The 24,381-nt window shown below is 43.4% G+C and overlaps 1 protein-coding gene across 12 annotated transcripts in view; it reads left to right on the top strand.

Annotated features, from left to right (window-relative positions):
- The window catches only part of LOC119480584 (microtubule-associated protein 4), a 123,971-nt gene that overhangs the window by 83,130 nt on the left and 16,460 nt on the right, over window positions 1-24,381 (top strand). For 11 of the 12 annotated variants that reach the window (XM_037756972.1, XM_037756977.1, XM_037756974.1 and 8 more), the window contains one exon: window positions 23,377-24,359. In XM_037756972.1, coding sequence (XP_037612900.1) covers window positions 23,377-24,359 — 983 coding nt within the window. Of the gene's footprint in view, window positions 1-10,949; window positions 12,670-23,376; window positions 24,360-24,381 lie in introns of those variants that run through there. The other variant, XM_037756982.1, reaches the window with a different exon arrangement.

The following is a 24,381-nucleotide window of genomic DNA, read 5'->3' as shown; positions in this document are numbered from 1 at the left end:
TGGAAGTGGCGTTACTTAAGTACGGAAGTTACGTGACTCGCACGGGATTCGAGCACCGGTCTTCTGGGCGAAAGTCAGGTGTTTTTTGACCCATAATTTCAGTTAACATTGTTGCTGCTGAAGTTCATCTCTTCTTTTACGATGGAAGTCTGTGAAAGCAGTACAGGGTGAAAGCTCTTGGAGCAGTAACATAACAACATGTAGAAAACAGAGAGAACAGGCATGCTACTGTCTAGGTTTTTGTGGTAGAGGGTTCTGGTAAGTGATTGCAATGCACAAACCTCAGTGGGAGGCAGTCAGTTTCAGCAAAGCCTCCCTTTTCAGCATCTTAATTATGCAAAACAAGTAAACAAGACAGACACTGGTGCATTTCTGTACCAGTCTGTGAAATATGGAGATATCCTAAACCAGCAGGCAGCAAGGGACAGAGATGAGAGAGGAGGAGGGATGATAAGATGAAATAATGTTTTGACTTAGTGCCATCAAAGAACAGTCTGAGCCGAGTACCACACAATCACGCATTCTACATTGAAATTTCAAATTCCTTCCGTGTTTGTCAAATTATATTGAAACTAGTGCAGGGCCTGTTCTGGGCGTACCAGTTTGGAGCGTGTGGCCTTTGAAATGAAATTTAATTGTAACTTATTGGTTGCCTAAAAATGTCTTATTCAGTGTTCAGTTATACTTAGATGTCCAAATTGCACCAAATTTGACACTGCACTCCGTTCGGTCCCCATCAATACACCCGCCAAGTGTGAAGTACATTGAATGGACAGTTCTTGAGATATGCAAAGGACACACAAACGGATATTCCTTGCTTTATACTTAGCTGTGTCAAGAGCCTTTCACCATTTACAGGTTGCTATAGAAATTGAAAGCTGTATTTTAAAAGAAGGAGGAGAGGGATAGATGAGGCAGAGACTGAGCTGTCACTGGTATGAAAATAATCTTCCAGCAGCCCAGAAGACAGCGAGCAGGATGGCGTGATGGTAAATCGCCTTGTGCTGAGTTTTTTTTTTCTCCAACTTGTGACTGCCTGATGAGTGTCTGGTTGTAACACCGGTTGACTAATCCTGAAAATGGAATTGAAATGCTACCTGAGGCTTAATATAGAGCTGACTTTGTTTCATTAGTAGGGAACTGACTTAGTCCAGTAACACCAAACAACAGGACCTGCAGGCTAGCAGTAACCTCGTCTTAGACTTAGACACAGCGAGCCACTCAGGTTTATTTTGCTTCAGTCATTCAAAATCGAAAACTGGGCTGTATTCAGAGCTTAACAAGATATTTAAGGCTGATGTACAATAAATTAACACAAACAATACCTCCAATGTAGTTCCAGCATTATCCCAATATCCAGCTGCCCTCGATCATAATTAAAATACCACAAATACATAGTTATTAATTCATTTGTTTTCATCACACTCTTGAAATTGCCTGTTTAATTAAATCCAGGATAAAGTGACCGCCTGGCACCTACTAGTAACATTTATGAATCATACATCTTCCCTGTTATTTCTGTAGATTCATTTTGTCTCACGCAGCATGGTTCTTCGTCTAATTAGCTTTCGGTTTTAGGAGCCGAGCTCAGCGCTCAGTGCTGCTGCCTATCGCGGCCAACAGACGGCGTGCCCTCCGGGATAATGAGGGTGATGGTAGGAGGAGTAGAAGACTGTTGGTGGACATTTGATGACAGTGCTGTTAAATGTTGTCAACACAGGCAGAGTTTGTGTTGATGTGACAGAGAGACAGAGACTGCGGTGGGTGGAGTAGACACGTCTATGTTGGCCACATTCATTCATTATGAATAATGGACTTGGATTAGGCAGTTGCTTCACAGGGAATAGTAGAGCCGCTGGGTATTATGTCATTAATTAATAAAAAAGAATGAGAGACTCTCTTCTCTCTCAATTATGAACTATTTAGGCACATTCTAATGATGATAATAAATAACACATGGATGAACTAAGGGGGAAAAGATTGTTATGGTGTGAAGGAGAGGTGGAAATACAGACAGGATGTCTAGCAGGCCAACTCCCGAGAGGACCAGCTGCTCAACTTTCATGGGCATCAGGGAGAACGGTATCTGAGTTGTCCTTTTACTTGTGGCACTAATGTCAAACATTGGATATAATGTTTTCTTTTGGAAGATAAACTTTGTTCTTAGAGGTGAAATCCAATATTTTTTTGTCAGCAGGATTTGGTTTGGCTTAAAGGAACAGTTTTTATTGGGGAGATGGTGTTGTACAATAGTGCTGCCTATGTGTACTTTTAGCTTCTTACTTGTACTTTTACATTTGAGAGGGTAAATGTGTATGTCTTACTCCACTAGTGTTATGACAGATGACAGCTTTAGTTACTACACAGATTAAGATTTGACGTGATACCATACGCGAGACACATTGCTGATGTTGTTGTTGGCACAAAATAGCCTGTTTCCACCGGTTTCCACACTCTTTTCTTACTATGTATTCCTCTAGGTGCAACATAAACTTTGCTCCGTGTTGCAAATGCAACACTTACAGCATGTTCCTATTGTTACAGGTGACCCCTCCTCCCCCAGGTCTACCCTCAACCCGTGTCTAGTGCCTTCATTGGCTGTAGGAGTCCCTGACAGGTCCAGATATTTAACATGCCAGATATCTGGAATGTATCTGCAAGCATCGGTGAGCCTCTTGGCTGGTGTCTTTGAGCATCGGGTGCCGATGTGCGAGCCGATTTGCCTCTGATCTGGGGCTTTTGTCGGGGATCTCCAAAAACTGTTGGGGACCAGAAAATCATGACTAAAGATGTTTAGTATGAACCACGCATAAAGGGGCGAGGCAGTGACAAAACCCACATGACAGAGATACAGGAAACTGACTCTCCTTTCTGAACGGTCTCTGGTTTCACTGAAGTATTAAGTAACACTGGCAGTCACCTGGCGGAGCAGGTGATGTCACCAAGAATGCTTCTGGAGGGAACATCATCTCTTTATCTGAATGTTTGTGTGTTTTTCTGTCTGCACTCGTTTGTGCATCATCATGCAAATTTAGCCAGAGTACAGAGTTCATCGGTTGTTCATGTCTTTATCTTCAGACTGGTTTCTAAGGAACTGCTTTCTTGCCTGATAACTGTAATTAACACAAAGACACCACCGACTGGAGTGCACTCTTTGACCTGTGGCAAGAGACAGAGTAGATTAGCATAGTGGAATATCCTCCCTGGGGTGTGTAGCGTATTAATAACCCTCCCCCTCCTCTCTCTCTCACACACACACAAACACACTGTGAGCTTTCAATACCATCATCCATCCTCCCTCCATCAGCCCCCGGTTCTTCAGACGATACCCCCACCATCACCGCCAAACATCCCCCCTAACCATTTCCCCCCCAACCCCCCATGTGGCTGGAGCCGGCACACTGATGAGGAGCCAGTTGCCATAGCAACAGGAGGCAGTTGCTTTGGCGACTAATGGGAAGAGGGGCTACGGAGGAAACAATGGATGCTTAGCGAGGATGGGGGTGTTGTGACGGGCTGCGAAGGAGATGCGATGGAGCTATAAATAGACGTCACTAAAGACTCCGTCTCCCTCCATCAGCCATTTCTCCTACACCCCCCGCTGAGATTATCCTCCTCTCTCTCCACACCTGGGTTCATCACTCCTCCTCTCTATTTCTGCCTTTCAGAGGTGAAGTAGCGTGTCTGTATTTAGGCCACGGCAAAGGAATTTCTCACTTTTTTTTAGCTGACTTGCTGTCTGGCAGTTTCAGATATACCACAGCTCAGGAATAACCTCCATTGGAATGTATAGAACAACCTCATTACACATTACACAGACAAGACAAAAGGGCTGGGCCATATAAACTATAAAGACATCTATTGTGATAGAAACACTTTCTCAATAACTAGAAACTGAAAAAAACACAATCACATCACAGATATGAAGCTATTTCGAATCTTTTAACATAATATGCTTTTGTTTTGGTATCAAAAGTTCAGATGGAAAGACAGGAGCAATGAGCACTGCTTTAAAAATTACAGCCGAACGGTCATAGCAACCTTAAACAACAATAATTAGAATATATTAATATCTAGTGGTGGGATAGAGAATCAATCCATCTATGTATGTTTTTTATGATTTTGAAATTGATGTTTTAGTGCCAGAATCGCTATATTTGCTTCATTTGAGTCTATGCGGAGGTAGAAGGAAGTTACCACTTTTATTGTTGTAGTCTGAGTAACGTGACGTCACATCCGTTCCGTATCCGTCAACCAAAACAAACCGCAGCGAGCCGAAACATGAAAGTAGAAACGTTGGAGGGTCTGCATGAATATGACCTGCACCCTCACATGTTAAATCCAAAGTGGTAAACACTACACATACAGTAAAGTATGGAAACATTTTGGGTTTCACACATTAACAGGAAAAGCGGAGCTAGACATCACGGCTAAAGCTGCATACTAACTCTGTCATGGACAGGAAACGTTATCGTATAGCGGTAATGTGCGGTCAAGCGGGCAGTTGCTCTCATCTCCGTGGTCAAATGGGCCGACGCCACAACTGTAGAGCACCCACATACTGACATTTATGTTAAATGCATTCTAGAGACCACCTTGGAGAAATTACAGGAAGTATACACATGTGACTACGTCCGTTTTTTAAAATATATGGAAATAAGATTGATTGGATTATATTCACCAGAAGTATAAAACATTACATGTCCCTTACAAATTAAAAAGAAATTACCACTAATTTGTTAGGGAAATGTCTTTATTCTTTGATTTTTGGGTTGCTGGAAAAAATTTAATAAATAATTCCTGACAATGACTGATATATTTGACTTCAGGACATCTCTGACTACATACATGCTGAAAATCAAAACATTTTACCGTATTAATTTAGATATTTTCCAAAGTAAATGTCCGTAGAAGTGTGTGATTCAACTTTTCCCCATGGTCTAGTGTTAGAAAAATTGCAATAAATCGTAATATCAAATCACAATACTTGTAGAATCACAATACTTAAAAATCACAATACATATCAAATCGGCACCCAAGTATCGTCATAGTATTGAATCGGGAGATCTTCGTATTGTACCAGCCCTATTAATATTATATAATTTATTGATATCAACTGGTATATTGTCTTCAATGTTCTATTCTGGAAAACACAGCTGTTTCCTGTCACATTGACCCTGAATCAATGAGGCCATTTAAAGGTGGCACGTGTTGTATTGGCCACAGCTTTTGTTTTGCCTTCCTATTGTAGTAGTCTGCACGGGTTATTAGGCACAATGCGTCTGTTACGCAGTGGGATTATACAACACTTTGTATAGTGTATGTTTGTGTGTGTCTATGCTAGCCAACCAACCAGACAGGGTGAGGTCATCCATTTGGTGGGCTGTGTGTTTGTCCCCATGGGACTCTGGTGTCAGTTTGGTACTTCAAGAGGCAAGCAGACAGGGAGAGGAGACATTTAGAAAAAAAAGAGACAGATCTGACACACAGAGGACACAGTGACAGTACACCGACCTGGAGCATGTCTACCCACCTGCCAGCACGTCTTCATGCAGGTGCGATGTGTAAAAATGACGGCGAGTCTGTGGGATCAGGGTTTTGTGATGCAGACAGACAGGCAGGCGGGCTCGGGGAATGGAGCAGGCTGCAGCTGATGTGACTGTACAGTGATTGAGGTGGTTGGCATTTTGGTGGAGGCATGCTTTCCAACTGTGGTGACAGGCTGCCTTGTAATGGTGTCCAAACATGTAGGCGTCGTCAGGCGCTGTTTGAAACTGACTGAAGGAGGGACGAAGGCAAACTCCGATCTCCTGAACCTATTACAATCATAATGTGGTGTAATGGTTCCCACTGAGAAGCAATTTATCCATTATTGGTATCAGAAATAACCCTAGCTGGCCGATGTAGTATCCACAAAATCAAGAGAAAGGCGCTTGCACAGTGAATTAATGCTCCCCAAAAGAGTACAGATACAGCTTTCTTGACATTGTTTCCGCTTTTGTGCCCACATACCTGGTGGAATATTGAGATGTGCATTCTCTAATTTGTACTGTCCACCAAAATACTTCGGCAAACTTTTGAAGATGACCTGGTCAAACAGGCGTAACCACAAAAGCCCAAAACCACAAGTGCAAGCCCTAAAGCTGGGCTCTGCTGCCTGATTGTTCCCGACACAACCCCCCGCTGCGCATCTCCTCACACTTCCTTGAAGTCAAGCTCATGGTGGGTCACCAAAATACCAAACCTGCGTGCACCGTGGTGAAAATGCCACATCCCTGAAGCAAAGTCCCGCCATTCACTGTGTTCTGCCAAGAACAACAACAACATGATTCTGTGTGCATTCGTGAACACGGTAAATCAGATTGAAAGCTTTCAGAAGCTTCAAAACCAAAAAAGCAACACCAGTTCAGTCCTTAAAAAGCTACACTGGCTACAACAACATGAGGAAGAAGACACTATCTTACTGCGATGCCAGTACATTGTGAGAACGATTTGTAGATGGAAGTCATCTTTTTGGCTCGCTGTAGATGATATGATGCCAGTTTATCAGGTAAGAATGGGGATTATTTCTCGATCGATATGATACAAAAACACATATAATGTGTATATATATGAGAAAGCAGGGTTCTTTGGATGGCATTGTCTAGTTTCTACCAATAGAGATGTCACTGAGCTGTCAGCTACTGTATGGAGTAAGCATTTCTAAAGAGGAAGATGGATTACTTTGCTAAATTCAGTCAGACATTTCATTACTACTACGTTGTGATTTTTTGATTGGATCTCTTTTGATTTACACACACATTTGCCCACTCCCATGTTGAGAAGAGTATTGACTACTTGACAAATCTCCCTTTAAGGTAAAATGTGTGATTAATCACGATTGACAGCCCTAATCCATACATTTGTTTGTTGTTGTTTTATTCAGTTTTGTCTATGGGCTGCCAGAGTGCCAGAGAGATTTACTTTTGCTTTCAAGTGGCTCCCCACCTTTCCCTTTTCCAATGCCAGCTTGGCATTACTCTTTGGCATGCCTTTTTTTCCAGTGGGAAAACATGGAATGAAAACAAAGCTTTTGTTCATTTAGTGTTTTATGAAGCAATTCTTCCTCTGGGTATAAAGAACCTCTCGCAGTTGTGCTTTAGTTTAGTAAACAATTAGAAGTCCAAATGGAAGAGATTGTTTCCAAGAACCTCTTAAAGTTGAACCTTCAGAGTTGGGGGTTTTTACAGTTCAAATGGGTTTGATATTGAAATTAGGATTAAAGAAAGTAAAGGTAAGGTTTATGATAAAGGTAGAATTTGGATATGTGTTTTTATTTTTATTTGATGGCCCTCAAAGGTCACATGCATGTGTGCATTGATGTACCATTCAATGTACTTCATTGACATTCAGTGCAACTGCTCCGGAGCACCACCAAATCCTCAAGTGAAGCAGAAAACCAACTTCTCAGAGTTCGTTAGAGCAAAAAGCAAGATGCAGTGGACAAACCAGACAGAAGCATTGTACCCTTCAGCCTTGCATCTTGTCGTGTCCTGTCATGGTGTCAGGAAGCGACGTGTGTACCCATACCAAAAAAACAGATGATGATGGTGACGGCCAAAATGCCGAACTTGGCTTCAAATGGCTGTCCACAAACCAATGGGTGACGTCACAGTGACTACGTCCACTTCTTATATACAGTCTATGGTCCCTCCTTGCCCTTTTGCTTCACTTTGACCCCTTCTTGCCTCTCTTCTACACCTTCTTTGTCCTCACTCCTTTGACACTGTGATCTTCCTTTCCCTCCAGCCTCTTCATCCCTCACCTACTTCCTTCTTCTACTCATCATCCTTGCTTCTGTCTCCCACCTCGTCTGGCTGCTCTGATCATCTCTTTCTTTTCTTCCTCTTTTCCTCCCAAATATGTGCAACTGTCATCCCTACTTCCACACTCAGTCCTCATCCCCCCTCATCTGTCTGTATCCTCCTCACCCTCTGTCCCGCCGTCCCTCGCCCTGTCCCCGTTTGCCTGTCTGCCTGTTACAAACCATTGTTTTCTGCCAACGTTCAGCCTTCAGTCCGAACCGACAAACACAGGAACGTCTGTAACCGCCGGCTGTTTTGACTGGCACTGGACACACACACATACACAGAGCTCAGCCCAGATCACCAGGCCCATCTCTCTCCGTCTTGCCCACCCTTACTTTGCCATCACATACTGACCTTTGCCTGAAGTTCATGCTGGGTAGCCTCAGATGATCCATCTATATGTAACAGTACCTTTGACAGTTTACATGTATTGAACCTGTATATAAAGATGGACGACATGACAGCTCTCCAAAAGTGAAGCCAAAACATCTGGATCGCCCCCTGGTGGTTGGCTGCAGTATAGGTCATAAATCACGCCCCCTCCATGTTAGCGGATGGGACATGGGCCAAACTAAAAAGTCAAAGTAAACATCAAATAATTTTTTCCTAAACATGGTTTCTGTCATTTTAGGTAGTTCTTATCACGCTGATGTATCTTCAAGTGTTGGTTTTAATTAGTTAATTGATGCTATAAAAAGGGGATGTGATGTCATGATTGACAGCTGTGATTGGCAGATAAACACAGGTTCCTGTTAATTTATAATGGACATTTATATTGTGATATTTAAACAAACTATCCGCCAACAAGGAAATATATTGTCTACAGACCGGTCTCTAGAGAGCTCCAGCCAGCTCATAGTGGTCTGTGAGCGTCACAGCCCAGCTGGCGAGGGAGCAACCCCGGCAGGCGCTAGCTAGCTGTCACGGCAGTTTGTGGAGCTTCTAAAATCCGAAAACGTTGGAGCAAATGTTCGATTCGCCATCTAATATCGTAAAACTGTCAATATTCAAAATCTACACAGTTGATTTCTCGCCTCAAAAATGTTCAGAAGTGAATTTAGTGATGAAATAGCTACGAAAAATGTAAAAAACAAGCCGTTTTTGGCTTTTGTTGTTGTAACCGTAGCCTATTGCGGTCCAGCGCTATGCATTGTGGGATACCGTAGGCGAGATAGACTGGTCCGATGCATACTGGAGATTTTTTCCAAATCAGTACGACATCCGGGTATTTTTGGCATACTGGATATTTTGCTTTTGCTCTGCTACATACTACATTTTGGCCAAATCAGTACGTACTACTAGTATAGTATGAGTTTTCGAATACAGCCTCTGGCAGGTCCCGTATTTGGGATATTTTGGCTTCACTTTTGCACAGTGGGAGGAAGTGGAGACGTGTCGTCCATCTATATACAGTCTATGATATTGACATGTATTTTAATTTAATGTGTTCAGCCATAAAATGATATGTTGACACCATCTGATAGCTGCACATCTGTAATACAATAGATATGTTATTTTTATGTATATTTCTGTCTCACTCCGAGGTATGTTAATAGCTTGTCTGAAATGAACAAATAAAAGTATTTTTCTAATGACTTTTTGTGCAGGTTGTTGTTACCCAGCACCTGCAAAGATTTTATGGATGTGCCTTATGATGATTCCAAGGCTTTTAATGTGAAACATCTGGGCAGGAAGGGTTAGGTTTCATTGACGGTAGCTGAACACTGATCAAAGTAGAAACAATTAGAATTAATTAGTGAATGAGAACAGTATTTCTCTCAAAAATAAAAAGTTAGAGCACTAGAGTGGAAATTATGACATCATCTTATGTGGTTGTACTAAATTTATCAAAAAAAGAGGTCAACGTTGGATAATGTAAGGTGTTTTGGATCATTCTCAAGTTTTTGCTGTATGAAACAGGCGGTTTTCAGGTGGCAAATCACTGTAACCTCATTGGAAATCCCTGTTTTGGTGCGATTGAGAAGAGGGAATAACGCAAATGGAGCTGAAACTGCTTCTGTGCAACACGCCAAGCTGAGTTCTTGTTAAACGCTTACAGGCTCGACTCGGCGTGTTCGCCTGAGTTAGCCTGAATTTGTGCATGTATGAGCATATCTGTCTTACATGAATGTTTCTTACATACTACGTGGCAGAATGATAACCCAGGTGGATGCACTGTGGGTGTTAATGTGTTGCATGTTTTTGGGTATTATGCATAGACTCTGTGTTTGATTATCCAAGTGTGTGTATATGAGCGTGGTAGTATGGAGTGTGATCCTCCACATGTGACCAGATGTAGTCTGACAGACAACAAGGTCTCTTCACCAGAGGCTTCACTCCTCATCCGTCTCGCATAGCTCCGTTTACCATCTCCCCCTCTTCTTCTCTCATATTCTCACACAGTTCATGCTATTATTTCTTTAGTCTTCACAGCTCCTTCTGTCGTCTCCTTTCATCTGATTCGTCCCTCTCTCTTTCTTGCTATCTCATGGCGGAGCAACGGGTGTCTGCAGCCTTACAACAAGGACCATGTTTGTAACAAGGAGGTTTTATATACTCATGCAGAGAGGCTTTAAGATTTGAGCCTAGAGCATATTATATTTGACATAAAACACACCTTCAAGTCAGATAAAAGAGAGCTAATAAACTACAGAGAAGGTGTGTGAAACGAAGAGTAGTAACAGGTCAGATAGAGATAAATGCTAGCTAGAAATTCATTGCTCTGCTCTAGAGGGCATGGATGGGATGTGTGGAGCGGTATGGCTTGGAAAGGTCTTGAGTTCAAATCCTCTCCCCCCCTCCCTCCGAATCGCCTGCTTCAGCCCTCAGTCAATCTTCCCCAGGGTGAAGACAGAGCTGTGTATGTGTGTGTGTGTATGTTGTGCTTTTTACCATAAGACAGAACAAGAGAAAGAAAGGGGTTGAGGGGAGAAAAACGTGGAGTGAAAGAGAAAACTAGAGGGGAGGGGGCTTACTCACTCCACCACAGTGGGAGGGATCTGGGAACTGGCAGCAGCCAATTGGCAGCCACAACTGGGTCACGTGACTACTGTAATAATCAGTGAGAGAACCAGAGAGAGAGAGAGAAAGAGGGAGTGAACGAGGGAGAGATCTGCACATCCAGTTCCCCCTCAGTGTGTGTTTGAGTTCAGAGCGGAAGCACAGCACGAGAGACCCCTACGCACACACTCAGAGCACACCTGAGTGACTGAATGAACAGGAGCAACAGCGCAGGACAACAAAGGAAAGAGGGAGAGAAGGGAAGAGAAGTGGTGAAGATTACCTTTAGACACCTGAGACTTAGACAAAGACCGACTGTGACACAAAGAAAGGGGGAGAACGAGAATAGAAAGGAGAGACAGCATGTCTTCTCTCTCCAATCAGCAGCCGGGCTCTCCTTTCTCAGAGTACAGTGAGCTGTGTAAGGTGCCGTCGCTGACGCCCACCGTGCCGGCTCAGAGCTGGGATTGGCAGCCCCCCACAGGCATGGACATGGGCACCCCGAGGGGCCTGGTGGTAGGTGGTGGGGCTCTGGCACAGACTGGACTCACGGATGAAGACAAGCTGTGCTTCTTCGAGCAGCCGGGCAGAGGCAGCATGGATGCAGAGCTGAAGGTGCCAGGCAGGGTTGGGGGCATCTCTGGAAGCACCTCGCTGGGTAACGCATCACTGGGCAGCGCAGGAGAAAGCCCAGACAGCCCTCTGTCCTCCTCCCCATCTCCCTCCCCAGCTTCCCCAGGAAGACTACCCTCTACCCTGGGATGTGGGGGTACCAGCAGGGTCTCCCTGCCACCTGTTCCTGGATCCCCAGCCAAGCGTATGGAGCTGTCATCACCCAGTAGTGCCATGCCTCCACACTCAATGGGAGCCTCACTGATGGAGGCATCCCCAGTAGATGAAGACTCGCCATCTGAACCATGGAACAACTCCAGTTTTGCTGAATCCAGCCCAAAGGTCGCCATGCCCCAGGTGGCCCCTAACTACTGCGTCATTGGAGTTGTCAATGACAACCACTTGGAGAGGGCCGACGAGGTTGTGGCTGGAGCTGGAGCTGGGGCAGCCCTGGGGGCTCGACAATTATCAGATGGCTCTTCAGGGGACAACAGCGAGGAGGAAGAGATAGAAGAAGAGGATGCGGAGTTAGAGCCCTGTTTTATGGGGCGAGCTCAGCAGCAGAGGAAGGCTATGCGCCGTGCGATGTCTGAATGTTCCCACCTGTCGGTACCAACCAGTCTAGAGCTGCCTGATAAATACCCAGGTGGAGATGGGGCAGGACTGGACGAGCTGGCGTCACCCATGGGGGGTCCTGGTCCACGTCGCTCACCACACTCCATGAAGCGCTCACTTACCGTAGCAGAAGATCAATCCCAGAACCTGCCGCACACCCTCTCGGCAGCGGGCGCCACACAGAGCGACCTGCGGCAAGCCCCACCTGAACCCCGCCTCTCCCTTTCCCCATTCCCACCGCTGAAGGACAGCAATGCTGGCTTCCCTGTGTCACCACTAGAGGCCCCAGTGGAGGGCTTTAAGGTGGAGAAGGAGTCAGGTGGCATTGTGCTTTCAGTGCCCCTCAGCCCCAAGGGGTTCAGCGGCATGGATACCAGCTCCGTTCTACATGAAGGGGATACTGGTCGCAAATCTGACATGGCCAAAGAGGCGGACTTTGACGGCAATGAAGCGGATACTAAACTCAACACTAGTGCAGGTGTAGACTTTGGAGCTGGCAATAAATCGACATGGGACATTGGTGGTGACCTTGCCACTGGTGGCTATCCCAGCCTTGGCTTGAACTCCAGCACTAACCCCTTCATCACAGTGGATGGTAGGTGGAGGTCTTGTTTGCAGTCTCTCCCTTTTAACTGTACTTGTTCACCGACTGTCAAAGTCTGACCGGCAAACAGGTTGATATGGAATTTGTAGGTTACATTTTTACTGCCCACAGTTCTGTTTGCAGGACGCAGGATAATGCTATCAGACTGCTTGAAAAGTTTTGTGAATATGAACGTGTAATATATGAATTAATAGATCAGACTCTTTCCAAAAAAAGAACACCCTGTTGCAAAAACAATCCGGGTTCGATGCAAGGTAGAGTATACAACTGAAAATCTCAAAAGATATGGTGTCACCCTACTTTAAAAGTGGTGTGGCTGGCAGCTCAACACTGTAATTCATCTGTGACAACCAGAAAAGGGGGTTGGTGCTGAAGAGTTAAAGTGGGTGCAGCATGCAGAAAGGGAATTAAGGAAAGCTGATGTATTGATCAAGTATTGTCTTCTGTTTGGTGGCTTTGCAAGCTACAGCTACCAACAATCCCAATGACTTATTCAAATAACTAATACCCTTATCATTGAGGACTACTATATGGTGAGGAAAATATTCTAAAGATCTTTTCTTGTGCTCTCCAGTTGCCTACATGCATGCAGATAGTGGGTGTGTTGGTTTATGATGAAGGCAGCGATTGTTCATTCGTTGTTCGAAACGCTTCATTTATTCACAGTCCGTTTCAAACCAGACTTGGTTTTCCGGTCTAAGCTTGCAAATGGCTTGGGGTTAGGAATGGCTGCGGGGGCAGACTGAAAAGAGGAGTGTCAGACAGCGAGAGAGACGGAGAGTGAAAGAGATAGAATGAAAAGCTGAGAGCAACAGAGCAGCCTCCCCCCCCGTGGGCTACTTGACATTCCACGATGGTAGTATCTGTCTCGTGTTGGTCAAACACCGCGTGCCAATTTTAGATACAGATCAGCCACAATATGTGTGAATAGATCAGTTTAAAGTGTGTGAATACCGGGACAACAGGTCCTGATTTTTTGCATTAGTGGACACAGGTGGCTGTCCACATGTGCGACTGAGTGTGTCTGTTCATGTGCATACAAATGTGTGTTGCAGCACAATGAGCTCGAGCGTGAGATCGTATAGTCGCTGACTCTCCAGCTGACATTTAGACACAGGGTCAGGGTAACACATCTCATTATAGCCGATGGAGGCTCTGTCTTTGTCCAGCCTCCTTTTCTGTCATACGGCTTCCCTCATTTTCTGTTTGTCTACAAGGCTGTCTCTTTCTAGCTCGTTCTTCTGACTTCCTGTTGCTCTGAATGCTCATTAGATTCTTGGTGAAGACAGGCAGAGCCAAGATGGCTGAAAGCGGGTCACGGTCACGTCGAATGATGACCGCCTGTGAGTCAAAATGGGGGTCACTGACTGGGAAGTGTAGCCCAGTATGATAGTGCCCTCTAAAGTGACCATGTTTCTTTCACTCTTTGTCCGTCTCCCACTTTTTGTCTCTTCTCTTATTGTCCGTCTCTTTGTCCCTTTCTTTTCCTCTTTGCTCGCACGCCGTGGTTGTTTTCGCCTCCCGCCACAAAGCCAAGTGTGGCGGAGGCTGCCAGCCTGGCCACTGGAGTATTAAAGGGGCAGTGATCTTTATTTTTTCTGCCCCCCCTGAAGTCTAAACAGAAGCATTGCGGAGTCATCGAGCCACAGGCTGTGTGTTTGCTTTCTTACCAAGGTCATGGAAATGTTTCTGCTGCTCCTGTTGTTGTGTAAAAACCTTTTTACATCCACTCTGGATAAAGCATAAGCACATGTTTTGGAGTATGTTTTCCCCAAACAGTGATGTAGTGTAGCCAATGCATGCGGCTCCCACTCTTAGAAATAAGGGTTCCCAAAAGGGTTCTTCCTGAAGGGCTGAGATTCTACCCAGAACCAGTTGCTTCTGAAGAACCCCTTTTTAAAGAAAGTGTTTTTCAAAGGTTCTTTGTAAGTATTAGGGTTCCATTAAGAACCCTTTTCATCCAAAGAACACTTATTGGAAGAAAAGTTCTTCAAGGATTGTTGAAAGCATGGATGTAAAAAGATCCTCCCAACCACACCCACAAAAACTGTGATTGTGAAAATATGATTGTTGTGGGTTGCGCTGCACCACATCAGCCCCAGCCCTTTAGGTATTTCATAAGGCCCAAGGCTGCTAGATGTGGTTCCCATGGTCCCAGGCTAACCTGTTAAACTAAAACCACAGTTTGAGTGGAGAAAGATCTGTGGGATATGAAAGGGAAAATAAAAAGGTTTTTGGTAGAACCCCCTGGGTTGGTTCTTGTTAGCATCCTTAGAATGTGGAAAGATTCTGAATAGAACCTCCAAGAGGGTTCTTGGTGGAGCAATTACACCATAGAAGGGGTTTCTGTAGAACCTCTCAGTGGGAGGGGCTCTCGGTGGACCCTTTCACAGATGGTTCTAGATATAACCCTTTGGCTTCGTCCCGAAATTCCATACTAACATGCTATTTAGTAGGCTAAAAGAGTATGTGAGATTTTTTAGTTTGTCCAAAACCTTAGTATGAAACCAATAGTACACGCTTAATATCCCACAATGCAATACAGTAGTGAAGACGACGTACATAACAGACGTTGACGGACAGCTCTGTAACGTCAATAACGCTTCAATTAAGTAAAATGATTCACTTTGCTAGGCTTAGGCGGTAATTCAGACTTTGATACTCACAAACCGTTGTTTTGGTCACATGAGGTTGGCATGGGTTACCATGGTTACACGTCACCAACCGGCAAGGAGGCTGTCAGGAAGTGACGACGTAAATTAAAGCTCAGTGCGTCCGAAAAGATACAAATTACTGTTTACTCACACAAAAGGATGTTGAACGGTAGTACACATATTGGGTATGTAGTGCCGAGTATGCAATTTCGGACGAGATCTTTCTGTAGATCTAGGATCTAGATTCTAGGTGGAATATTTATAAAAGGTCTTTCCAGGAACCAAAAAGGGTTCTGCTATGGGGACAACCCAAGAACCCTATATGGTTCTACTTAGGACCTTTATTTCTAAGAGTGTATGAGCTGCAAATGTGCAACATACTATAGCTTTGTCTCAGCTCCATCTCTCTAGAGAGGTTGTGGGAAATAATGATAAGCAGATTTGAAAAAGGAGGAGGAGGATTGGGATAAAAAAGGGAAATAAAGAAAAAGGGAGGGAGAGATGCAGATGAATGTATAATGGAGGAAGTATAGGTTTAGTTGAACCATGCTTGGACAGATTAGGAGGGCGTAAATAAGGGAAGAAAGATGAAAAAGAAGAGAGAGGAGACAGAAGGATAAATCAGAATGAGTGCTAGTGAATATAAGTACTGCACAGACCAGAGATCCCACCGATTTGAAAAGAAAGGGTTAAAATAAACCAAAAGCGGTCAGAGTTCAGTCCATCAGCTTGCATTCCGACAGACACAAAGCAAACCTCACGCTAAACATACGCCCGGAGTCAGAGTGTAGATCTTCTGTCACGTCAAATTATTTCTGTCTCGTAATATTTCCAGGTTTCAGGCAGATTTTCAGCCGCCTTCGCTCGCAGAATCAAGCAAATAATTGTCACACAATGTTCCGCCGGGCGGGCACATTGAATTGAATGTTCTCTCCAGCAGCAGCCCAGTGTTCAGCTGTAGTAAAAGGCTTTGGGACATGGGCACGTGTTTGCTTTTGCTAATGGTTGTCACAGTGCTGAAATGCAGCAATGTGTGCAGTTTTGTTTGCATACTCGTTTGTTCGTTTTTGTGTGGGCATATTATTTCTCTTCTCTTCTTGCATTAATGTCATAGACTGTAAAAAGTTGAAGTAATCACCGTGACCTCACCCATTGGTTTGTGGACTGCTGTTTTGAAGCCTTGAGTTCGGCATTTTGGTATTCGCTATCTTGGTATTTGGCCTTTGCCCAACCAGAAGTGACACGAGAGGATGGAGCTATATATAACCGAACGCTGAATAAGTAATTTTTAGGCGACCAAAATGTTACAATTGACTTTCATGAACTGAAAACACACTGTGAAAGGGTTAAAGTCCTAAGACAGAAAACACGGACAACTCCCAGACCGGACAACAGCGTGGTAGTGACCTGTCAATCACAAGGTAGCATCCCCAGCTACATACCAACTTCACACACGTATTGGAATTAGTGCAACTTACTTTTTCCAGTGATGGCACATTTTACAATGTTCACTAAGTATGAACTTTCATAAATCCATTTACAACTCAAACTGAAAAATATGACCAGTTGAATCTTGCATTGTCATGGTTACAGTGCCATCAGGAATTGTTAGCACCTAAAGCCGAAGGACTTTTCAAGGTGCAGATTTGCCTAAATGTAGTATTTATATAATGTAATATTCAACTTAAGGCTTAAAGATGGGGCTCAGCTGTAGCCCACAGCTAATGAACTGACTCAAATGAACTGTTATCTTCACCCAAAGCATAGTGGGAGGTGTAGTGCCAAAATTCAAAGCATATGCATTCCAAATGGAGATAAGAAAAAGAAAGACAATTGACACATAAGGCTTAATCCATTCAAGTTTTAGAGGGCCAGCCGTACAAACGCAAAAGTCTGTCACTGAGTGACTGACTGAGTGATGAAGTTACAGGATTGGTCGGCCGTGTGTTGGAGTTTTCTCATTGGCTGTTCCTCTCATATATCACGAAAATAGTTCACCGAAATGAAAACATTTTATGCGAGAAAAAAAGCCATGCAGTTGCTAAATCTGTCTTTATTTTGGATCGACAACGGTTAGTATAAAAGTTTCTAGGGAGTTTTCAGAGATGGCGAGTCGTGCCGGACGCCCCTTATTTGCATAAAATAGTTCAACTTTATGCAAATGAGGAGAGGCCAATGTGACGCCTACGTCTCTCAAATCACGCCGCCACGCTACAAGAATGCATTGCACGGCTGCTTACATAGACAATGAATGGGAAGCGTGGAAAGGACGGAGGCTGTGGACACGTACCATTACTGGATTTAACATTATAGACATGACCACTGACTATTTGTTTAACAATTTAGCCACAAACAAACAGTCACAGACTGACCGTACACGGTCCAGACATACAGTATACTCGGTTTGGACCGAGTCATGGCATATAGTGTCCAATCAGTGTGGTTCTTACATCTACTGACTCTGTCATGAGCCTGTACAAATACAGTCTATGATTCAAAGGGTTCAGCAGCTTCACTGCAGACTTGTTGCAACTCATAACTGAGCTGCCAGTGAGTCTTTATTAGACGGACAAACAGAAGGCCTCACACTTCAGATTGGACATTAAACCACCAAGTCCTCCCTCCACTCTGTTACCACTTCACAACCACTTTAAAGTGTCCATCGTGTTTGATGTGCTACCAAAGGGCAGTGATGGAGTGGAGCTTTCACTTCACACGGAGTGCTGTTGTCAAGGCTGACAAACTCCACTCAGCCGGAGAGCTTCAAGTGTCGTGGAGCAGAGAGTGACAGGGGTTTAATGAGAAAACGCGTCTGCTAGAGCTGATTTACGTAATTCACTTGAGGAGCCAAATGAAGGCTTCAGAATTTGGTCATGAGGAGTTTATTAATGACCACCATACACATTGAAAAGACTTTTAAAATATTGAAGTCTGACACCCTCTCACATCTAAAGACAATGTGTCTTAAGACTCAGAGTTTTTAGTCACAGACTCTTAGCAAGTTTCCCCGTTTGGGACAGTGGTTGGTTAGCTAGCTATGTTAAACTTGTTTGATTTTATCGGAATGTCAAGACGAGAAAAAGACCGACGTAAGACAGCTTGGACTGAGTTTTATGACAACCTTAGACCAAACGATCGAGATCACGTGAGCGCACCGCAACCTCGAGCAAAACTCTCGTGATTTTATTCCGACATTGGAAAAATGTCTGCAACAGTGAAATCGCTTGACAAGTCGCTTGATGTAAGGTCTGCTTATTTGCTTTAGATTCCTTATAGAAGATGATTAACTTTTTTCAATTGCTTTTCACTTAATTAGCTTCATTGGGGAAGAAAACACCTTCAAGAACTGAAGTCTGAAGAGACCAGTGTAGATTTCCCCACATAGACATTCTTAAGTATATGCATATGTATGTCATGCAAATTATTAAATCCCAATTATTGCTCTACAAATGTCAGACGGGCCTTTTTTAACTTACATTTCTAAAAAATATGACACAGATTAAAGAGTTTTTTTGTAATGGGAGAGTAGAGTCTGCATATTTTACCATATTAATGAGACAAGAAGAAAAAAAAACGTAGCGTTGAGGCGGTGCTTAACAGCCCTAAATGAGCTGTAAGTGTTATCATTATGCTAATGAAACCTTTAAATGAATTGGCTCGCTGCACCCAGATGCTCATTGTTCTCTGCTGTCCTGAGCCGTCTATTCTACGAGGCAACCCCGGGGCGTACCGGTGCCTCAGCAGCCCTGCTAATGCAGCAGCTTGAGATCCAGCTGAAACGGAGGTCTGAAGGTGTGTTCAGACCAAACTCAAAGCTAATTTCAGAGGTGTGAACGCAAGTTCATATTGTCATGACTGAGTTATTACTGACATCATGCCTGACCTCCGCTGTACCAGCATGTTCTCATGAAATATTTCCCTCAGTAATGTCCCCCCCATCACCAACCTACACCCTCAAGGCACCATGAGATTGATGCTTCCAATCACAAGCCCTGTCAATAATTAATGTCCCTCCCCAGGGAGGTGAATGATTGCTTTTTTCTTTTTCTCTTCTTGTTGCTGGATAGTCCGACCACAGACGGGTTACATTTTGAGCTCCGTTTAATATCCGTTATTCCCTTCGCTCCCGTTGGTCTGCGGTTTTAGTGCTGTCTTTATCACATGTGTTGCTAGAAGTTGCTGGTCAAAGGAGTTGAGAAAATCACCAGGTCAACTTTTATCTGGTAAGAACTGAAGCTGCAGGAATGGGTAAAAAAAACAGAATCTAAGTATTTTTAATAACAGGATGAAGAAGATAAGAAAGCGGATAATGGACAAGGGTACGGAAGCCCCTGAGAGGCAAGTGAGAAAAAAAAAAACTTTTTCTAAGTGTGATCTAAATTGTTCCTTTGTTTATGAATCCAGAATAGGTGAACAAAAGATTTATGAGAAAAGTCTTTCTAAGTTCATTATATATATCTTTTTATCTGTGAAACAGGTGGAAAAAAAAGCTTTGCCAGAATAATTTTTTACTTTACTAAGTTACATTTTAGACCTCTGCGATGGCGACAGCAGTGGCCGGAGGCATTATGTTTTAGGTCCGTCCGTCCGAACGCGATATCTCAATAATGATTGGATGAAATTTAAGTTTGGCACAACTTGGACTCAAGGATTAACTGATAAGATTTTGATGGTCAAAAGTCGAGGTCACTGTGACCTTATGTCCGTCCCATTCTCTTGATATCTCAGGAACGGCGAGAGCGAATTTCTTCAAATTTGATACAAACGTCCACTTGGACTCTAGCATGAACCATAGACTGTATATAAAGATGGACGGCGCGTCTCCACTTCCTCCCACTGTACAGAAGTGAAGCCAAAATATCCTAGATATGGGAGCTGCCATCTTGAGATTTTGACGTCATTTGGAGCCAGAGTCTGCTCCGTAGTGATCGGGCGGTGGAGCCGCGATATCAAGGTCACATGCCCGAACCAGTCGCGAGCCGAGCAGGGCTGCAACTTGCCAGCGAGAGAGACTCACAGCTGTCAATCGTGACGGCTCACCCCCTTTTTATAGCATCAAATAACGAATTAAAACCAAACTAATCAGAAAAAACACTTGAACATACATCAGTGTGATAAGAACTACCTGAAATGACGGAAACCATCTTTGGGAAAAATGTATTTGACATTTATTGTAGTTTTTCATTTGTGGAAAGTTGAAGAAGTTGAAAAAAAAAGTTTTGGCGGGTGAAATGTTTTTTTTTTTAGTTTTATCCGTAACCTAGTAACCTAGTAACCTAGAGAAGTGATCCTGGCAAAACTTTTGTTCCCCACCTGTTCCACAGATGAAAAACAAATTTGAGGAAAGATTATCCTGACAATAATTTTTTTTTAACCTGTCATAAACACCGGGGGAAAAACAATTTAGATCAGACTTAGATAGTGGATCACCAGAATATGTTTTTTCTCACTTGCCTCTCAGGGCTTCCGTACAAAGGAGCATTGCAAACAAGAGTAAAAGAAAGAAAGAGCATTGTGGGAAAGAGTGTGAGAGCTGGTAGGTTGGGTATCACCGGGCTTTCCACAGCTCTGACACATATCAGATTTCTGCCCTAATTAGAGGATCGGGTTGATCTCCTGAGTCTCTCATTGTTTACAGTTCAGAAAATGAAGGCCATGTTTGTTTATTTGCTTCCATTTCTCTTGTTCTCTTCCCTTTGTCTTGTCACACCGCTGTCTCGCTTTATTTAGGTCAGGGTTTTTTTGTTTTTTTCATGTAGATAGTCACCTATCTGTGTTTACTCTGTTTGGTCTGATGTCTGTCACTGTTCCAGGTCTGGGGTTGCTGTATGTTGTGTAAGCTAACAATGTCATTTCATTCTGCTCAAAGGCTTACGCCCCAATTCCCTTGTCTTGTTCCCTCCTTTCCTTATATATCCCATGTTGTCCTCCTTCTATCTCTCCCAGTCCCTTGCCTTTTTAAAGGTCATTACTGGCATTGTACCATTTTCCGACGTAGCTATAAAACTGAAGCTAATATAAAAAAACAACAACAACAAAACCATTCCTAACCAGTTCGTCTGTTATTTACCTTTGTATTCCCACTATTATAGCCTTTCTATTGTATATATTTCCCACGCTGACTCTCAAGCATTGGTATCGAACCCTACTCTTTGTCTTTGCTCTTTCTTTTATCATCATGTTTCTAATTCTAAATCCTCTGATGAGATTTCTCTGATTAGTATGCCAAAAACAGACTTTTTATTTGTCCCTTGTCCTGTGTGGTACAGCAGGTAATGAAGCCTGGAAGAGAAATCAGAGGCTATAAAAGCTGAAAGTAAAAGCCAGTGAGCCAGGCGATCAGCAATATTGTGATACATGTGTGGGCTTCAGTACACAAAAGGGCGATAGACAATGTCAGCAATTAATTAATAAATAAATGTGAAAAAAAAAAAAATTAAATATTAAAAGAAATCATATTAAAAAATGTTTTTCCTATTTTTAAAAATATTTGTTTTCATTTATTTATTCAAATAAATAAATATGAAAAAAATATATTCCTAATGTCTTCCAATAAGAGAGTTTATTCCCGTTCAACAACATTCCCACTCACGCTGTTGACGCTGTTACAGACTGTTAAAAGCTATTGCTTTTAACACTACACACTACATTGTGATTTTATTTATATAACCTGCTGACATAACACCAAGTTTATGAGTGTTTACATTGTTTTTAGTAGGATAATAAGCCCTTTCTTAGTTATGTCTTGTTAAGCACAGAAATACTTATTTTGTTAAGAAATTTTAACCCAATATGGCGCCCACGTTGACGTATCGCCCCAACAGGCTAAAGCGTCCAATGCGGAGTCTATGTATATATGGTTTATGCTATCAACTATCAAACACAAACTGGAGACTTGAGTCCTGTCCTTCTGGACTTCTTTAACCTTCCTCAACCTGTGTGCAGCTACAGAAATAGACCATGAGTTTGTCCTTGTTGTGCAACTGAAAGCACACTTACACATTTCACATCCACATAGGTGGCGAGGGTCTGCAGGGTTTCTGTGTGATGTATGTTTCTGTGTGTCCGGCTCACAATGGATTGTGGATTGTGAAGGCTACACACTGCTTCTGAATCTGTTAAGTTGCATTCATTTTAAAAGTGTGGACATTAGCTCGTAAACTGGGACACAGCTCGAGTCAGTAGCTCTGACCGTGCTCAGCTCACCCCGTTGTTAGGTCATCATCACCTGAGGTCAGTGGGTGCACATGTTTCATTCAGTGAGTCAGCACGAGAGAAATATCTTCTTTTGGCTTGTTTACAGTGCGTGATATTTTGGTTTAGCAGGGCAGCAGCATCATCCAAACTCGTAGTATTTTGTCTTTAGTCACATCAACGAAGCAGGTCTGAAATAATCCACTTCTTTTGCAAACCTGGCTTCAATTTGCTCTGTGAATTCTTCCGTACTCTCAGTGTAGATCAGTGTTATTATTTTCTGTTGAGCCCCTTCAAGAGAAACTACACTATCAAATAAATAGAAAGATGATGTTTCTCAAACTTGGTGCAACACAAGAATCACTATCATCAGCTAGTTTCCATCTTTGGCTTGATGATCTGGAAGACATACATACAGTACAGACATCACCCCCTGTATCTTTATGTGATACTGTATTGCTGCCGGTATGGGTCCAAAGAACCTTGAGAGTTGTTCAGGGACGTCTCAGCAGGTGTGTAATCATTGATAGTGATGAGACAAAATGTTCTTTGTGTTGCCAATGTGACGCACATGCAACTAAACATTTTCATTGGTCGCATCGGTGCACCTCATATTTAGCAGGTCTGTCTCTCTGTATGTGTGTAGTATTATTTTTTCTCCACCGGGTCTTCTATGAAGACCCGCCCCCTACTACCAAATTTTGGCGAGGAAAATCTGGCATGGCCATTGTCGTTGTTGTGGCACCAAGTTCCTGCTGCCAGTAACTGTGTGTGATGTTGAATTGGATAAGAGGATTATTATTTATAATATATTGGTAGGATTTCTAACTCAAATCGTCTTTCTTTCCAGTAAAATCCGACAAGACGGAGAAGACAGAGAAGAAGGAGGAGAAGCTGGAGGACAACATAAAGAAGGTGGACCTGTTCGACCCTCTGGATAATGCTGAGCAGAAGAGCGTGAAGGTGGAGTACGCGTTCAGTGAGACTCCAGCCATGTTGGAGAAAGAGATGGAGAAGGAAAAAGAGAAGGAGAAAGAGGCAGAAAAGGTGAAAGAGAACGAGAACGAGAAAGGGATAAAAGTTAAAGAGGAGAAGGAGACAGACAAAGTGAAGGTGACGGAGAAACAGACAGAAAAGGTGGAAGAGAAAAAGGAGACAGAAAAGGAGAAAGTGAAAGTGGATTGGATGCAGCAGAACACAGATGAAGAGGATAAAATGAAAAAGGGAGAAGAATCACCAGATAAACTGGTGAAGACAGACAAAGTAGGAAGCGTGACAGTAGTCGAGAGCAAAATGGAGAAAACAGAGAATTTGGAGAAGGTGGACAAAAATGAAAAGGCCAAAGTGGAAGAAAAAGCAGAGAACAAAAACACTGAGAAGCTTGAGAAAACAGACATGAAGGATGTCAAAGAGCAGCAGGATGACAAAGTGGAGAAGACCCCAGAGCAACAGCCGGCACCCGTCGAACTGGAGAAGGAGGACACGGAGACAAAGACGACACCAGAGGTGGAGGACGCCAAGAAAGAAAAGGCTGACACAGACATAGCAAATAAGACAGAGAAAGAGGCCAAGGCGGAGAAAGAGGCCGAGGCAGATAAACTGGTGGAGAAACCGGCCGAGAAGCCAGCCGAGAAGCCGGCGCAGAAGAGCGATAAGGAGGAGAAGCAGGACAAAGTGCCGGCCAACAAAAAGACTGTGGAGAAAAAGGATGAAAAGAAGGACAAGGCTGCAAAAGCAGACGGAGGAGAGAAGGCCAAGAAAGCAAAACCTGCAACCAATGGAAGCAGCGCCACACCGAGCAGAGACCTGGCTAGTGCAGACAAGAAGACCAAGGTAGGAGTTACTGTAAGCTTTA

Source organism: Sebastes umbrosus, chromosome 21 (assembly GCF_015220745.1).
Source record: "Sebastes umbrosus isolate fSebUmb1 chromosome 21, fSebUmb1.pri, whole genome shotgun sequence".
Lineage (NCBI taxonomy): Eukaryota > Metazoa > Chordata > Actinopteri > Perciformes > Sebastidae > Sebastes > Sebastes umbrosus.
This window is presented reverse-complemented; position numbering and strand designations above follow the sequence as displayed.